The 16,576-nt window shown below is 36.8% G+C and overlaps 1 protein-coding gene across 3 annotated transcripts in view; it reads right to left on the bottom strand.

Moving 5' to 3' along the window:
• The window catches only part of LOC128248177 (uncharacterized), a 17,598-nt gene extending 1,665 nt beyond the window's left edge, over positions 1–15,933 (bottom strand). Inside the window, exons 1-5 of one of the 3 annotated variants that reach the window (XM_052969059.2) lie at positions 15,843–15,933; positions 5,401–5,467; positions 3,951–4,041; positions 2,125–2,247; positions 546–677 (exon numbers count right to left, since the gene is read on the bottom strand). In XM_052969059.2, the coding sequence (XP_052825019.1) occupies positions 546–677; positions 2,125–2,247; positions 3,951–4,041; positions 5,401–5,412 (358 nt within the window). In that variant the 5' untranslated portion in view covers positions 5,413–5,467; positions 15,843–15,933. Of the gene's footprint in view, positions 1–545; positions 678–2,124; positions 2,248–3,950; positions 4,042–5,400; positions 5,468–8,454; positions 8,494–11,248; positions 11,327–15,842 lie in introns of those variants that run through there. The other 2 variants (XM_089353407.1, XM_052969058.1) reach the window with 2 other exon arrangements.
• Between the last annotated feature and the right edge of the window lie 643 nt (positions 15,934–16,576).

Raw genomic sequence — 16,576 nt, 5'->3', positions numbered from 1 at the left:
TATATATATATATATATATATATATATATATATATATATATATATATATATATATATATATACATATATATGTATGTGCGTATGTGTGTGTCTGATGGATTCTCTAGTCGTGAACGACAAACTGCGTTTCAGTAAAATAAAACGTTAATCATATCCTATGGACACAAATGTGTCTCTCGTGTCCTGCTGGTGCCTTGCAAATCTCTTGACAAATTGTACAAGTTAAGGACCCAGTTTTTTTACACACGCACACACAGACACACATGCATACATACATATATATATATATATATATATATATATATATATATATATATATATATATATATATATATACATATATATATATATATATATACATATATATATATATATATATATATATATATATATATATATATACATATATATATATATATATATATATACACATATATATATATATATATATATATATATATATATATATATATATATATATATATATATATATATATGAATACACATACATACTCATAAAAGAGGAAATTTTAGGTTATACATACCTACATCATATTGTATATTTAGCTTTATATCATCTTTATACACCTTGCAGTAAAATGCAACACAACGACGTTTATGCAAACCGAATCGAAAGTCACCAGCGCTCAGGCATTTTCCACTGTCATCTATACAGTCTGAGAAATTGATTGGATAAATTGCTTTTAGTATAAATTGCTTTTAGTATATAGATAAATTGCTTTTAGTTACACGTACGAACATATATTGAACATACGCAAAAAAACTGCATATTTATTTCTTTAAAGGACATTTAAAAAACAATTTAAGGAAAAATGAATTGGATATACATATAAAAATTTGGGCGGCGTTTCTAATAAAATTACATTAAAATATAATTTATATAATGTGTGTATGTGTGTGTGTGTGTGTGTGTGTGAGTCAGAACAGGAGTATGGATATAGATGCGTGTGAGCATATATGTGTATGCATGGGAGTGGCTGTGTGGTAAGTAGCCTGTTTCCCAACCACATGGTTCCGGGTTCAGTTCCACTGTGTGGCACCTTGAGCAAGTGTTTACTTCTATAGCCACGGGCCGATCAAAGCTTTGTGAGTGGATTCGGTAGACGGAAACTGAAGGAGGACCGTATATATATATATATATATATATATATATATATATATGTATTTGTATGTGTGTGTGTGTGTGTTTGTGCGTCTGTTTTTGTCTCCGCACCATCGCTTGACAACCGATGCTGGTGTGTTTACGTCACCGTAACACTAGCGGTTCGGTAAAAGCGACGATAGAATAAGTGCTAGGCTTACAAAGAATAAGTCCTGGCGTCGATTTGTTCGACTAAAGGCGGTGCTCCAGCATGGCCGCAGTCAAATGAATGAAACAAGTAAAAGAGTAAAAGAGATACGCAAAGCGATGTATGTGTACATGTAAACTCAGCAACCAAATGAGCGGGGAATTGTCGAAGGACAGCCAAGGACAGCAGCAAGCGAAACCAGCAACGGCACAAAGGAATCGAATGCCAGGTCCTTTAATATTGAAAACCATCAACAAACTTTCAGCCACAACACACCACTTGGTACACTGAGTGGCTGCTACTGCTAACCCGTCCACCACGACAGACAGCAAGGATCCCCTTGATGTTCAGATTTCGAGTCATATAATTGAAAAAAAAAACACTGGATATAAAAAGACTGTTACTAGAAGGAAGGAAACATAAATGGCAAACCTTCTGGAAGAAAACCTAGGACAAACTGGTTTGATAACATCAAGCTAGGATTTGGTGAATGTGTATGAACGGCAGGGGGGGGGGGGAGAAAAACCTTTGGTGAAGGTCCTTGACATTACACCTGTTGATGATGATGATGATGATGATGATGATGATGATGATGATGATGACGACAACGACGACGATGACGACGATGACGGCGATGATGATGATGACGACGATGACGACGACGATGATGTTGACGACGATGACGACGGCGATGATGATGATGATCATGATGCTGTTGATGATGACGATGATGATGATGCCGATGGTGTAAGTGAAACGAACTGTAAACTGCTTTATGCACTGTATGAGGAAAGACATTTTAGTTTGTACTTACTTTTGTACAAAGTTAGGAGTTGGAATAACACGCACATCATTTTCATACACTCACCCGCGGTTATATAAAAGCCAAACGTATTATTGCAAATGCATTTCCCGTTATGTTGACATCCTTTACATTCTATACAAAAATAAATGCATTCATCAATGATAAGATAGAGAAATACATTTATCAATAATAAAATAAAATAACTTATATTTCGTTATTTTAATAAAAGTGGATGTATCAATGTTTAATTGAAATATTGGTTGGATTTAATTCAGTCATAATTAGAATGTATGGAGGCGCAATGGCTCAGTGGTTAGAGCAGCGAACTCGCGGTCATAGGATCGCGGTTTCGATTCACAGACCGGGCGTTGTGAGTGTTTATTGAGTGAAAACACCTAAAACACCACAAGGCTCCGGCAGGGGATGGTGGCGAACCCTGCTGTACTCTTTCCCCACAACTTTCTCTCACTCTGACTTCCTGTTTCTGTTGTGCCTGTAATTTAAAGGGTCAGCCTTGTCACACTGTGTCACATTGAATATCCCCGAGAACTACGTTAAGGGTACACGTGTCTGTGGAGTGCTCAGCCACTTACACGTTAATTTCACGAGCAGGTTGTTCCGTTGATCAGATCAACTGGAACCCTCGACGTCGTAAGCGACGGAGTGCCAACAACAACAATTAGAACGTGGGACGTCAGAAAATAATAGCAGTGCTTCCATCAATTCCTAGGGATATTTGAATATCTGAAGAAGGAACTTTATTCCGAAATATTGTATCAGACTATGGATGATTAAATTACAACAGTTATTATAGTCCATTGTTTGGATTACCGTGCATTGTTGTCCCGTTCAAAATATTTTCGTCTTTGGAAAATATATTGGAAATTAGGCGAAAGTTCTTCATTGATACAATGTTTCAAAGTTATGACGTGAAAAAATATTCTGGTAGGTGTGTTATTTGCACTGATAAAGGAGCACTCCGTCGGTTACGACGACCAGGGTCCCAGCTGATGCGATCAACGGAACAGCTTGCTCGTGAAATTAACGTTCATGTGGCTGAGCACTCCACAGACACGTGTACCCTTAACGTAGTTCTCGGGGATATTCAGCGTGACACAGTGTGTGACAAGGTTGGCCCTTTGAAATACAGGTACTACTCATTTTTGCCAGCTGAGTGGACTGGAGCAACGTGAAATAAAGAGTCTTGCTCAAGGACACAACGCGTCGCCGGGAATTGAACTCATGACCTTACGATCGTGAGTCGAATGCCCTAACCACTAAGCCACGCACCTTCACTATTTGGACAGATAGAGAAAAGAATTTAGCATCAATTTTTGGAGAGATAGAAAAAGAAAGAGACAGACAGAGACAGACAGGCAGAAAGACAGACAGACGCATTGTTAGACAGAGAGCAATGAAAGAATTGGATATCGTCATCTGAAAGAGAAGAGTGATGGAGAGAGAGAGAGGCGGTGGAGAGAAAGAAAGAGAGAGCCATAGAAACTTGAGTAAGGCGGTGAGCTGGCAGAAACGTTAGCACACCTGACGAAATGCTTAGCAGTATTTCGTCTGCCGTTACGTTCTGGGTTCAAATTCCGCCGAGGTCCACTTTGCCTTTCATCCTTTCGGAGTCGATAATTAAGTACCAGTTACGCACTGGGATCGATGTAATCGACTTAATCCCTTTGTCTGTCCTTGTCTGTCCCCTCTATGTTTAGCCCCTTGTGGGCAATAACGAAATAAGAAACTTGAGTTTTCTTATGCCAAAAAAAAAAAAATAGAGATCCAATACAACATCATATCGAAACCTAAGAATTAAAACTCTTTAAACCTACTTTTTTGGCCTCGATTTGATGGTGAGTCATTGGCAACTGCATTTACATCGGCTACTATATTGGAAATAACTAGAAGTAAATACAAGGCTATCTGTATGTGAATAGAAGAAAAACAAACGTAAAATAGCTCATGATGTATACAGTTCTATATTTAAGAGATGAAGAGTTATGTACATTATTTACATTATTTACATTTGACGGATATTTGTCCTTATCTTGTTTGTTGTTAACACAACGTTTCTGCTGATATACCCTCCAGCCTTCATCAGGTGTCTTGGGGAAATTTCGAACCCGGGTTCTCATTCCTAAGGTATTTTTCGATGTTATTATTATTATCACTCAGATCACTGCTTGAAATCGGAATCTTGGGGTTCGTAGCCCGTGCTCTTAACCACTACGCCATATGTTGCATTGCGTTATAGATAAGACTTCTCCGATGCAGAGATCACATGCTGTTGTAACCGATTTATGGTTTAGCATGGGTAACGATGGACCATTTTAAATTGTCTATAACTGAGTATTGTGTTATGTTATCAAAGAGACTAGATAAGGAAGTGTTGTTTGTTCTCGCGTGAGATTTAAACCTAGAAGAGTGTTTACTAACTCTGACCTTTAAAGTGATGCTGCATGAGCCGATATGTATATACTTACAATCTTCTGTTCATACTGTAATTTAGTATTTAAGAGATAAGAGGTGGAGCGTCTCCTACTGCATAGGATTCTAGAAGGTGCTAAAGTGGAGTTTGCAGGGTTGTGATTGTTTGGGGTTGACATGGTTTTATAAGCATTATCTGCCGTGGCGTTAGGTTTGGTATTTTTGTGGGGTGGTGAGGGAGTTGTCCGTGGGATGTAGCTTATAATCGTTCTCGTGTCTAGTAATATTATTATCACCTATCATCGCCTATTTCGGTGGTGGGTATAGCAGGAGCGCTAGGTTGGTTAAGGGTATTAGGTGGAATATTAGGATCAGGGCTGGTGGTGCTGGTAAGGAGGTTTAAGGATATTCTAGGGCTATGGGTGGAGGGGTGGGAGTTAGGGTGTGTTGTATTAGTGTGATTGTTAATTACTCTGTTTCTTATAGTTCAGATGTCAGATTATAACGACAATATTTGTTGCGGAGGAGTATTAAAATTTAATCGATGGGGGGGGGGGGGGCAGATTTTTCTAAGAGAACCAGTACTGTTTTGTTTCGGAAACAGCCCGACCAGTTTGGAGAGAAGGGACTGATAAGATAAGTGGCATACTTGAAAATGAATAAGTATGGTGGGGTTGCGGTTTGTTCAACAGAAACCGTTCAAAATGGTATCACAGCATGGTCGCATTCCAATGTTTGAAACAAGTCAGAGAATTGGTAATCTTATGTCAGTTTAGTAAATAAATATGAACTTCTCAATATTGTTGAGTTAAAATGACATCGAATCAAAATTCTTCTGTAGAAGGCTATACATACTGTTTTCTTCATTGCATTACCCAGCTAATCGTTATTATGAAGTTCCACGACATCGAAATAGCGTGCACTGAAAGAGACAGAAAACAATTATAACATAAGGGATTTTATTGCACAAAACCAAAGCTATTTGTACAAAGTTTTAGGGGATGCTTGTATTATTGCAAAAGATCCAGGGTTGCTGTCAGATAGAATTTTATTAATTTCTTTTACACAGAACTCGTTACTCTCCTGAACTTCCCACTAGTCACAAGACCGTTTATTCCATTAGCTTATTTTCTTGAAATGCTTTCTGTTCAATGGAATTATTACAATTGTCTTACTTTTCTCCTTCAAGCTTTCTGTCGATCAATAAACTTTTAGAATTTGCAGCCCCATTGTTTTCCTTCAGTGTCGTCTCTTTCTTTGGTCTCATTATATAGTCTGTATGCGTATGTGTGTGTGTGTGTGTGTGTGTGTGCGTGCGTGTGCGTACGTGTGCGCGTGTGTGCGTGTGTGCATATTGAATATATACATACATATGTACATCTCTCTCTCTCTTTCTATACACACACACATACACACACACACACACACACACACACACACACACACACACACACACACACACATATATATATATATATATATATATATATATATATATACATTTCATCTGTGTATTTGGTTTACCAGTTTCTTTATGTGAATTCGTGTGTTAAAGCATATTTCATTGTGTCTGAGAAGAGTCATTCTCTTTTAGTGATTCAGAGGTTGCAAGACAAGAAAAAAATTAGAAAAAATACATAAGTAACTGAGCGGGAATCGAACCGGTGAGTGTATTAGATAATCAGGCACTAAAAAAGAATTATATATATATATATATATATATATATATATATATATATATATATATATATATATATAGGGAGAATTCACGAAAAAAACAACTGACGAAGACAGGTGGTGTAAACAACAAATGGATGTATTAGTATAACGCTCGGGAACAGAGAAAGTCTTTAACGCTTCGAGCTTACGCTCTTCAACAGAAAGGAACACAGAAAGAAACCAGGAGAGAAATATATATATATATATATATATATATGTGTGTGTGTGTGTGTGTGTGTGTGTGTGTGTGTGTGTGTGTGTGTGTGTGTGTGTGTGTGTATACGTATATATATATATATGAATACGTGGGTACAGAACGTCATGAAACGTGTACAACAAAAAATACGAATTACGAGTGCATGGAATATGAACCATTTTTGCGAACAACAAAAGACACAAATGGAAAACAAGACAAACAACATAAAGGACGATCCTTCATCAGTTGTTGCCTGTTTTTCTAGTCTCGTACATCGAGCATTTAACAAGAATATACGCTTTCGATAAAGCAGTTACTCCCTCAAAGCAAATTTTAAAAAAATGGGGATTTTGCGGAGGGTAAAAATTGGTAACACAAACAGAATTGTGTAAACAAACAGGAAGAGATGTTCTTCTAAGTAAGTTTTATCTTAATAATTCTGATGCGCACTCTATAGTATCTTTTTACTGTTTGGTTTTTCTCTCTTTGTCTCTCTTATTCTTTTACCTCCTCTTCTCCCACTATTCATGACGTTCTCCCACTATTCTATCCTATTACTCTGTCACTCTCTCTCTCTCTCTCCCTCACTCCTCCACCCTTGCTCACGTGGCTCACACGTGACCATCAGCCGTCTTTCCTTCTTCTCCTAACTTGTGCTTCTTTCTCTCCCGTGTAGCTGGAACAAGGAAGACGTGTGTGTCCTTGTCTCTCTCCTGTCCAAGCTTGATTTATGCGTTCGTTACCACAACCTTGTTAAGGCTTAGCAGCCCTTCCTGTTTGTTTTCACTGTCCTGTTTGTGTTACCAATTTTGACTCTCCGCAAAATCTCAAATTTTATTTAATTTGCTTTGCGGGAGCTACTGTTTTATCGAAAATGTATATTGTTGTTAGATGCTCGAAATACGAGACTAGAAAAACAGTCAAAAACTGATGAAGGGTCGTTCTTTATGCTGTTTGTCATGTTTTCCATTTGTGTCGTTCGTTGTTCGAAAAAATAGTTCAGAGTCCATGTACTCGTACTTCGTATTTTTTTGTTGTACACGTTTTATGACGTCCTGTACCTATATATATATATATATATATATATATATATATATATATATAGAGAGAGAGAGAGAGAGAGAGAGAGAGAGACAGATAGATAGATAGATAGATAGATAGATAGATAGATAGATAGATAGACGTATAGATGTAAGTATGTACATATACGTATGTATATATGCATATATATATATATATATATTATTTATATTATTATATGATTGAACGACAGGCATCTTCTTTCAAGTAAGTTTTGTCTTATATAGATATATAGATATAGATATATAGATATATACATCCATCTATCTGTCTATCAAAATATGTATACATATATATATATATATATATATATATATATATATATATATATATATATGTGTGTGTGTGTGTGTGTGTGTGTGTGTGTGTGTGTGTGTGTGTGTGTGTGTAAAAATAAATACAAAAAAAGGGTTTTGTACGATCGTGTATGGAGGAATATATTATTTTGTTTAAAAGAGTTCCAACTCTGTCTGTTTTTTATGTTTTATTTATATTTTTGTAAAATTAATGTGGGATATAAAATATGGAATATATAATATATAATATAAAAATGGATGGTACAATGAAATGAAGTAATGAATGTCTTATTGAATATATGGAATATGTCTTATTGAATAGATGAAATATTGAGTGTTCAATATAAAGGATTAAATATATAAAGGCGAATACGTATTTTCAATACCTTGTGGTATTTCATCATGGCCGGTATCTGACAGACTGTAACAGACTGTCTGTTACAGTCTGTCAGATACCGGCCATGATGAAATACCACAAGGTATTGAAAATACGTATTCGCCTTTATATATGATAGGTAAAGTTGAGCGCTTAGCATTTTGTTTCATGCCCTAAAAGGTTTCCATCTCGCTGGGATGTGCTATGGAAACAATCAATTATTTCTTAAGTATTTACCTTACCTTAGTAAAGTTCTTCATCAACATTTGCTAATATAGTATTGTGAATAACTTTAAGAATGGTTTCTTAAGTTAATACGATTCCTAAAATATACAGCTGCTGCATGTAACATACTGAAATCATAAATCTACTGTCTCTAACCTGTGTTCATGAAATATTACTAATGCATATGTGTGTGGATTTGTATGTATAGTAATGTATATTACTATCTCTTATATATAGTTTTCATCTGAGAAAGGCAGGTTAATTAGCTCTCTTATTAGGATTTATGCATAAAACGTTATGGAAAATGGAAATATATCTTCGAATCAATGATATAAATTATATCTACATCCGTCTGGTTAGCATTAATAGTTCACATCTAGAACATACAGTATGGTTTAAATGAAGTCAAGGAAATACATGTCATCTATATCACTAAAGGTTGTAAGGGAACAATATCATCATCAGTATCCTTTAACTGATGCAGTTACTCGTTGGAGCATCACTTGAAATGCTCTCATAGTCTGCCGTCGCCACGCGTATTTGCTGACTTGTTGCCTGATTAGAGTTGTTCACTTTGTGTACAGGATATGTAGCAGTATAGTGAAGTACTTGTGTTCAAAAGCCTGGAGACTTCGTTCCATGTCAGCTGTAAATGTCCAGCTCTCACACCAGTATAGAAGGATCGAAGTTACCAGGGTTTTGTACACTCCGAGGTTTGTTGGAAAATATTCCCCTTTACAAATGCACGGACTCTTTCACCCAACAACAGTGAATAAACAAGGAAAAACAATTCATCAAGAAATATAAACCACAACTAAATATCGGAACAACCAACATTACTATATAATAAAGGAGCTGTCATACAGACACTGTATCTCGTATATATATATATATATATATATATATATATATATATATATATATATATATATATATATATATATTCTTTTATCTTTTTACTTGTTTTAGTCATTTGATTGCGGCTATGCCGGAGCACCGCCTTAAAGGGTATTAGTCGAAGAAATCGACCCCAGGATATTTTCTTTGTAAGCCTAGTACTTATTCTATTGATTTCTTTTGCCGAACCGCTAGGTCACGGAGACATAAACAAAACCAGCATTGTTTGTCAAGAGATGGCGGGGGAGTCAAACACACACACACACACACACACACACACACACAAATGTATAATATATTCAAGGTTCCGTCTACCAAATCCACTCACAAGGCTTTGGTCGGCCCGAAGCTACGAGCGAATGTGTGCACACAAGCACACATTCACTCGTATAAATAGGAATGTACATATATTTATATGAACACACACACCCCGACACATTATATATATACATATAAAAGAACTTTATTATTCATACAGATAATAACGTTAGTAGTCGCAAGCATAAAAGCCGTAAAAGCAAAATTAATAAATATATATAAAGTATAGAAAAATACTTATATATACCCGATTATATATAAGTATATTTCTATATTTTATATATATTTATTAATTTTGTCATACGCACATATAAAAGTCAAAATGTCATGCAAGTAAATATTCTTTTCTACTGTAGGCACAAGGCCCGGAATTTTGGGGTAGGAGGCCAGTCGATTAATTCGAACCCATTACGCAACTGACACTTAATTTATTGACCCCGAAAGGATGAAACGCAAAATCGACCTCAGCAGAATTTGAACTCAGAAGGTAAAGACACACGAAATACCGCTAAGCATTTCGTCCAGCGTGCTACCGTTTCAGATCACAGCCTTGCCATGCAAGTAAATATTGTATTTCTTCCGACTTAACCGCATATTGGTGTGTGTCTGTTTGTGTGTGTGTACTCGTGTGTGTGTGTGTGCGCGCGCATGTATGTATGATGCATTAATTCATTCACTAGTAAAGTTCTAGTTCAAGAGCAACTGCCAACACTTAAGGGCTCTCTTTGTATAGGCTTATACAAAATTAAACAAGATAGTGTTCATTTACTGTGATGTGCATTCATACTAAGACATAAGCAGAAGGACTCTTCCAAATTATAACCAGATAAATGCAGTAACACTTACTGAAGACAAATATGTAATACCAGAATGTATACAATGTGTTTTATATAAAGATTTATACTATAAACTACAACGCCGCCTAACGTATTATATGAAAACCAGTAACTGTTAATGTTATATAAATTACTTGTTTGTTGGGTAGCTGAAGAATAAACGGTTCATCTTCTCTGACAGGGAGGCAATCATCTCCGAAAATATCCTTCAATATGAATCCCAGTTATTTTACTGAAACTGTTTCTAGTTTGGAGGTGAGCTTCTTGCAGGTTTTCCGCAATCAAACTCTCATCATTTTATCCACTTTTTCTACTTTCTGCCGATCAACAAAATACAAGTAAATGTATGTATGTATGTATGTATGTATGTATGTATGTATGTATGTATGTATGTATGTATATATATATATATATATATATATATATATATATATATATATATATATATATATATATATATATATATATATATAGATATAGATATATATGTATATTGTAAACAACATATAAATAACTTCTGGACTAAACACAAATTAAATCCTTTTCAATTTAAATAGCATTCTATGAATTTTAAGCAGGATATTACATCATAGTCGATTATGTCGAGATTATAATAAAGTACAAATTCTAGTCTTTGGTTTTCCAGAATATGTTCTAATTAGAATGTCTTTGAATATAACTGCGATAACTTAACAAAAATCCATGTTTCTTTTAAAGAATGCTTTGCAATGCTGAAATTATTACTATATATTTAACTTACCTTGAAACTACCGAGTGGCTGCTGAATTATCGATGACTTAGATTTATATAGTGCTGTAAAAAAAGCTTACGGTATGTGAGGGTCACAATGCACAGATGTTACATGCGTGTGACATACTGAAATCATAAAACTTGCTTTTTATTAGAATCTGTATTTATTATTTTAACAAAAAAATTTATCACATAATTTTAAGTATATAATGACATGTTCATTGTTTGTTTTGCATTTGGAATTTTCTTCGTAACAGCCACTCCGTCGGTTACTTCGAGGAAGGTTCCAGTTGATTCGATCAGCGGAACGACGTGCCAGTGAAATTAACGAGCACTCCTCAGACACACGTACCCTTAACGTAGTTCTCAGGTAGAATCAACGTGACACACAATGTGAAAAGGCTGGCCCATTGCAATACAGGTGCTATTCATTTTTGCCGGCTACGTAGACCGGTGGCGGCGGAGGCGGCGGCGGAGGCGGCGGAGGCGGCGGAGGCGGCGGCGGAGGCGGAGGCGGAGGCGGCGGCGGAGGCGGCGGCGGAGGCGGCGGAGGCGGCGGAGGCGGCGGCGGAGGCGGCGGCGGAGGCGGCGGCGGCAGTGGTGGTGGATGGTGGGTGGTGGTGGTGCTGGTGGTGCTGGTGGTGCTGGTGGTGGCCGTGGTGGTGGTGGGGTCGACAGATTTGTAAGGAATTCATAGCATATAACTTGCGGTATTTGTTCCGCTCTTTATCACCCTGAGTTCAATTTCCTCTACATTGCTGGTATACCCGTAATAAAAAAAAGAGACACTTTGTAAGAAATAAGCTGCAAATGGTATTTAATGAATACATCGATATAGCGTACATTCTGTACACATGATCCCATGTATCACCTGTATCTATAAAGTTATCAGATGTTTTCATACACAGCCAGTCACAATGCGCTTCAAATCCGTTCTTGTTTACGCCCTTCTTTTCCATTTAGGTCTAAATCGTTAAATAAATCATCATTGAGGCCCTCGGAGTGGCCTTTTCCGGTCTCTTGGATACTACTCGGTAACTGCAGGGTTCTTTGAACATCATGTAATACTCGACCCAAAGAAACGTGGCTGATTTAGGTATTCTGCGAATACCACTTCTTCCTAGAATTATTGATTTTGTAAATACTCTTGTGATGATATTCTTCGCATCGATGCCATATAGGGCGATAGAAAGAATCTTTCTTGTTTCAATCATTAGACTTCAACCATACTTGGGCATCGCCTTTCGATAATTTTTAGTCGAAGAAATCAAAATTTAATACTTATTGTTTTAAAGCCTGGTACTTATTCTAAGGATGTCTTTTGTCGAAATGCTACGTTACGGGGGCATAAATACTGCAACACTTGTTGTCAAGCGGTAGTGAGGAAAAAAACACAGACATAATGATACACGCACACGCATATATATCTCAGTAATACTAAAACTTTTGAGATATTCATACCCGAAATATCTTAATTGATTTTTTTAAAATTTGTATTTTTATTCATACCTTCAGCAGTGTAGTACAGAATTTGGGTGACATTTGGACCTCTATTTATTAATGAAAACGATTAAAAACAATTTTCGTTTGTTATTTCTTTACGAAAAATTTGGCTTCCGTGACATCAACACACATACAGACATACAGGATACACACAGACACATATAATGAATACCATGGCGTGTCAAACACACACACAGACTTCGCGCTCTCTAAGAAAAAACACCGACTTTTTGACGTGCACAATATTTTAATCATTTAGAAATATTTTTTACTGAATGTGATTTCAAAAATTTAAGTTGTTTGCACAGTAAATATTTATATTTTAGCTTTCTTTAAACAGTCTATATCTTAATGTATTTTTTTATTGTTTTAAAGTCGTTAATTTCTGTAAAAAATTTCATTTATTTAATTTTGTTTTGAAGGGAAGAGAGGAGAAAGTGGAAGATTATGTACGTGTACATTAAATGGATATGTGTGTGTTTGTGTGCGTGTGTGAAAGAGAGAGTGAAAGAGAAAGGAAGAGAGAGAAATAAAAAGAGAGAAAGAAAGAAAGTGAGTGAGTGAACGTGTGTGTTCTCTTGTATGTGTAAACGCCATTATCTCTCTCTCTCTCTCTCCCCCTCTCCATCACACACACGCCCGCGCGCGTCCTTTTCATATACACGTTCATACATCTTTCACTTTCTCCTCTCACGTAAAAACAAAGTAAATAAATAAAAAAGAATACGGAAATTAATGAACAAAAGCAGCTTTTCCGGATGACAGTTCTGAGAGCCAAAGCGAAAGATCGCCCCAAAGGAATACAATTACACAAACGTTTTTGGAGTGCATTCAACGTATCTCAGCTCCAAAGATTTGGCTGCTAACAGCACCTTTTACAATATTATTACGAGGTTGTTCAAGGAAATGTTGCTCAGAGAGCTGCCTTACGCAGACGTCTCAGCGATCGTGGCCAGCAGCATAGAGGACATACAACACATTGTGAACTGGTTTTCTTGTGCAGTAGAAATGACTGTTCTCTAGATCAACATATCGAAGACTGAGCTGTTCTATCATTCCCCGCCAAGATGTCCCAAGAGATCTAGAGTCCGAGCTAGTGACAGTACACGGAGAGCTCCTAAGGTACACAGGGACCTTTATCTATCGCAGCAGTACAGAGTCTTGTATTAATTCTTCTGGCTTCGAAGTTAAGGAGAGGAGTAGAATCTATGAAACTGCTATGGCATTGCCTGCAACACGAATATAATGGTGTACAGTGCTGCACTCTTCCTTTGCCTCTTCTACGTCACGGAACGCATGGCCCTATCGCAGGCACATCAAGGTCCTGTTGTAGAGGTGCTGCGCCGTGCTAGCTCAGTTAATGTGGAGGCCCTCATTACCTCATTGTAGGTGCGCTGGGTAGGACATATTTGCAGGACGGAGGAAGACAATAGCAGTTTTTTTACGCTAAACTGCGTGGGGGTTGGAGAATATGTGGTGGTCATAGGTTGCGATAGAGCGATGAGCTGAAGAGACTTATGAAGATCTCCGGCATTTCGCCGGACAGTTGGGAAGAGAAGAGCCTGCGGCGTTGCGAGGAAAGACACCAATCGCTGAAGCATGTAATCGCAGTTAATGAGGAGGAGCAACTCAGAGAAAACAAGAAACAATGCGAAAGAAAACATGAACAGCGTCACTTGTCCGTTGCGTCAAGTAACTTCAGCTGCAGTAGATGTCTTCTCTGCTGCAGATCAAGTGCAGGCCTTGTAGTCCACATGCGACCCTGCAGGGCATGATTTCTGAACAGAAGAGCAAACATAGCACGAAAACGACGACGATAAGGAGGCTGTAAAAATTAGTGCAAAATTCAAGGGAGACAACTCTCGCTAAGTTAAAAAAGTTATTTTAAGTTCCGTCCCTTATATTATTCAACGTTTATGGTATGTGCGTACGTGCGGTCGGGCGGGCGGGCGTGTGTGTGCGCGTGCGTGCGTGCGTGCGTGCGTGCGTGCGGCGTGCGTGCGTGCGTGCGGCGTGCGTGCGTGTGTGTGTATATATATTACGAAAAAGGAGGCAGCCAGAATTTTGGATAATTCTTTATCATCGTTTACGTTCGTTTAACCAACCGAATACTTTCAGAAAAATTGAACCAAACTGGAACAAATTTTTTTCTTGAAGAATTTGGTTATAACGAACGAAAGCGTTAATAAGCGATCATCCTAAACAACATAAGCCTACAAATAAACTCACTCATGCACATAGATTATAACATTCATATGACACGTTCACACCACACAAAAAAAAAACAGACATACACGCACACACACACAAACACGCCACGAAGGAGACGAAAAGTAATCCCTCCCAAACTCTTTTAATGTAATTGCTGATTATACTTTAAATCCATTTAACACCATGTGCACACACAGTAGAAAAGGAATTTGTTAATTATTAACTCAAAAAATTTCCGCTGAAATCCATTTCATACAACATATACATTCCACCAACTATTTCTTGAATAAAAAGAAAAAAAAGATAAAAAATGTTTTGAAACAAAAATATTATGTATGTGGTGTGGTGTGGTGTGGGGTGTGTGTGTGTGTGTGTGTGTGTGTGTGTGTGTGTGTGTGTGTGTGTGTGTGTGTGTGTGTGTGTGTGCTTTTATGCTTGTGTATGGCCCATCCGTCACCGCTACAATTTATCCTATCGGCTCTTTTGCCAGACCGCTAAGTTATGTGAACCTAAACACAGCGACACCTGCGGTAAATGAGGGACAAACACAGACACAACGACACTCACACAAACACACACTCACACACACAAGTATATATATATATATATATATATATATATATATATATATATATATATATATAATATAATATAGGATAAATTCTTTATAACAATTTAGCAAGTAGTCAGCGTGAAAAAACCTCATAATGAAAAAATTCATCGTTTCTTCATAGATATATTTAATTATATTTAATTTAATTATATATATATATATATATATATATATATAATTAATATGTATAATTTAATATATATATATATATATATATATATCCTATCTCCAGCCACAAGGCCTTGATCGACCCGAGACTATAGTAGAAGATACTTACCCAACGGGCTACGCAGTGAGGCTGAACCCAGAAGCTTGTTGTTGGGAAGTAAACCTGTCTGATTACGAACTTCGTTGGAGTTGTAAGAGATAAATGGATTGATTCTTCTTAAATTAGATAAATTAGGTTATTTAAGTATATACTACGCTGTTTTAAAAAGTCAGCGATTCATAATAAAGCGTCTGTCGGAAATGTCATATGACTACCATAACTTTCTTTGATTCTAAGACAACTAGTTTGTAATACGTAGAATAACTCTGCGAGACACAGAGAGCACTTATATGTGATAGCTTCTACACATAAAAGCTACGTCTCCCACAATTCATACCCATACTCTTTTAAAATGGAAGCACACATTAGATAGCGTTGTCTTTATATCTATACCAATCTACACGCTCGGGTTCGCGCGTACACACATACGCACAAACTTGTATATATCTATATATAAGTAGATATACATACATACATACATACATACATACATACATATATATATATATATATATATATATATATATATATATATATATAAATGTTGTTGGCATCCTTTTGTCTCGGGAGACAATGGAGTTGCGCTTAAACTAATCCAGTCTGGTTTTTACATTTCATGTCCTCTCTAGTTTTGCGCACGCCTGGGTTAGATGTAAGAAAATCCTGGGTAGCCCAATCGTCAGGATTCCTCTATCGACCTTGCTGACGTAATATCCGGTCTCTTTCCAAAAAGATATCCACGA

This window comes from Octopus bimaculoides, chromosome 6 (assembly GCF_046866305.1).
Source record: "Octopus bimaculoides isolate indiv1 chromosome 6, ASM4686630v1, whole genome shotgun sequence".
Lineage (NCBI taxonomy): Eukaryota > Metazoa > Mollusca > Cephalopoda > Octopoda > Octopodidae > Octopus > Octopus bimaculoides.
This window is presented reverse-complemented; position numbering and strand designations above follow the sequence as displayed.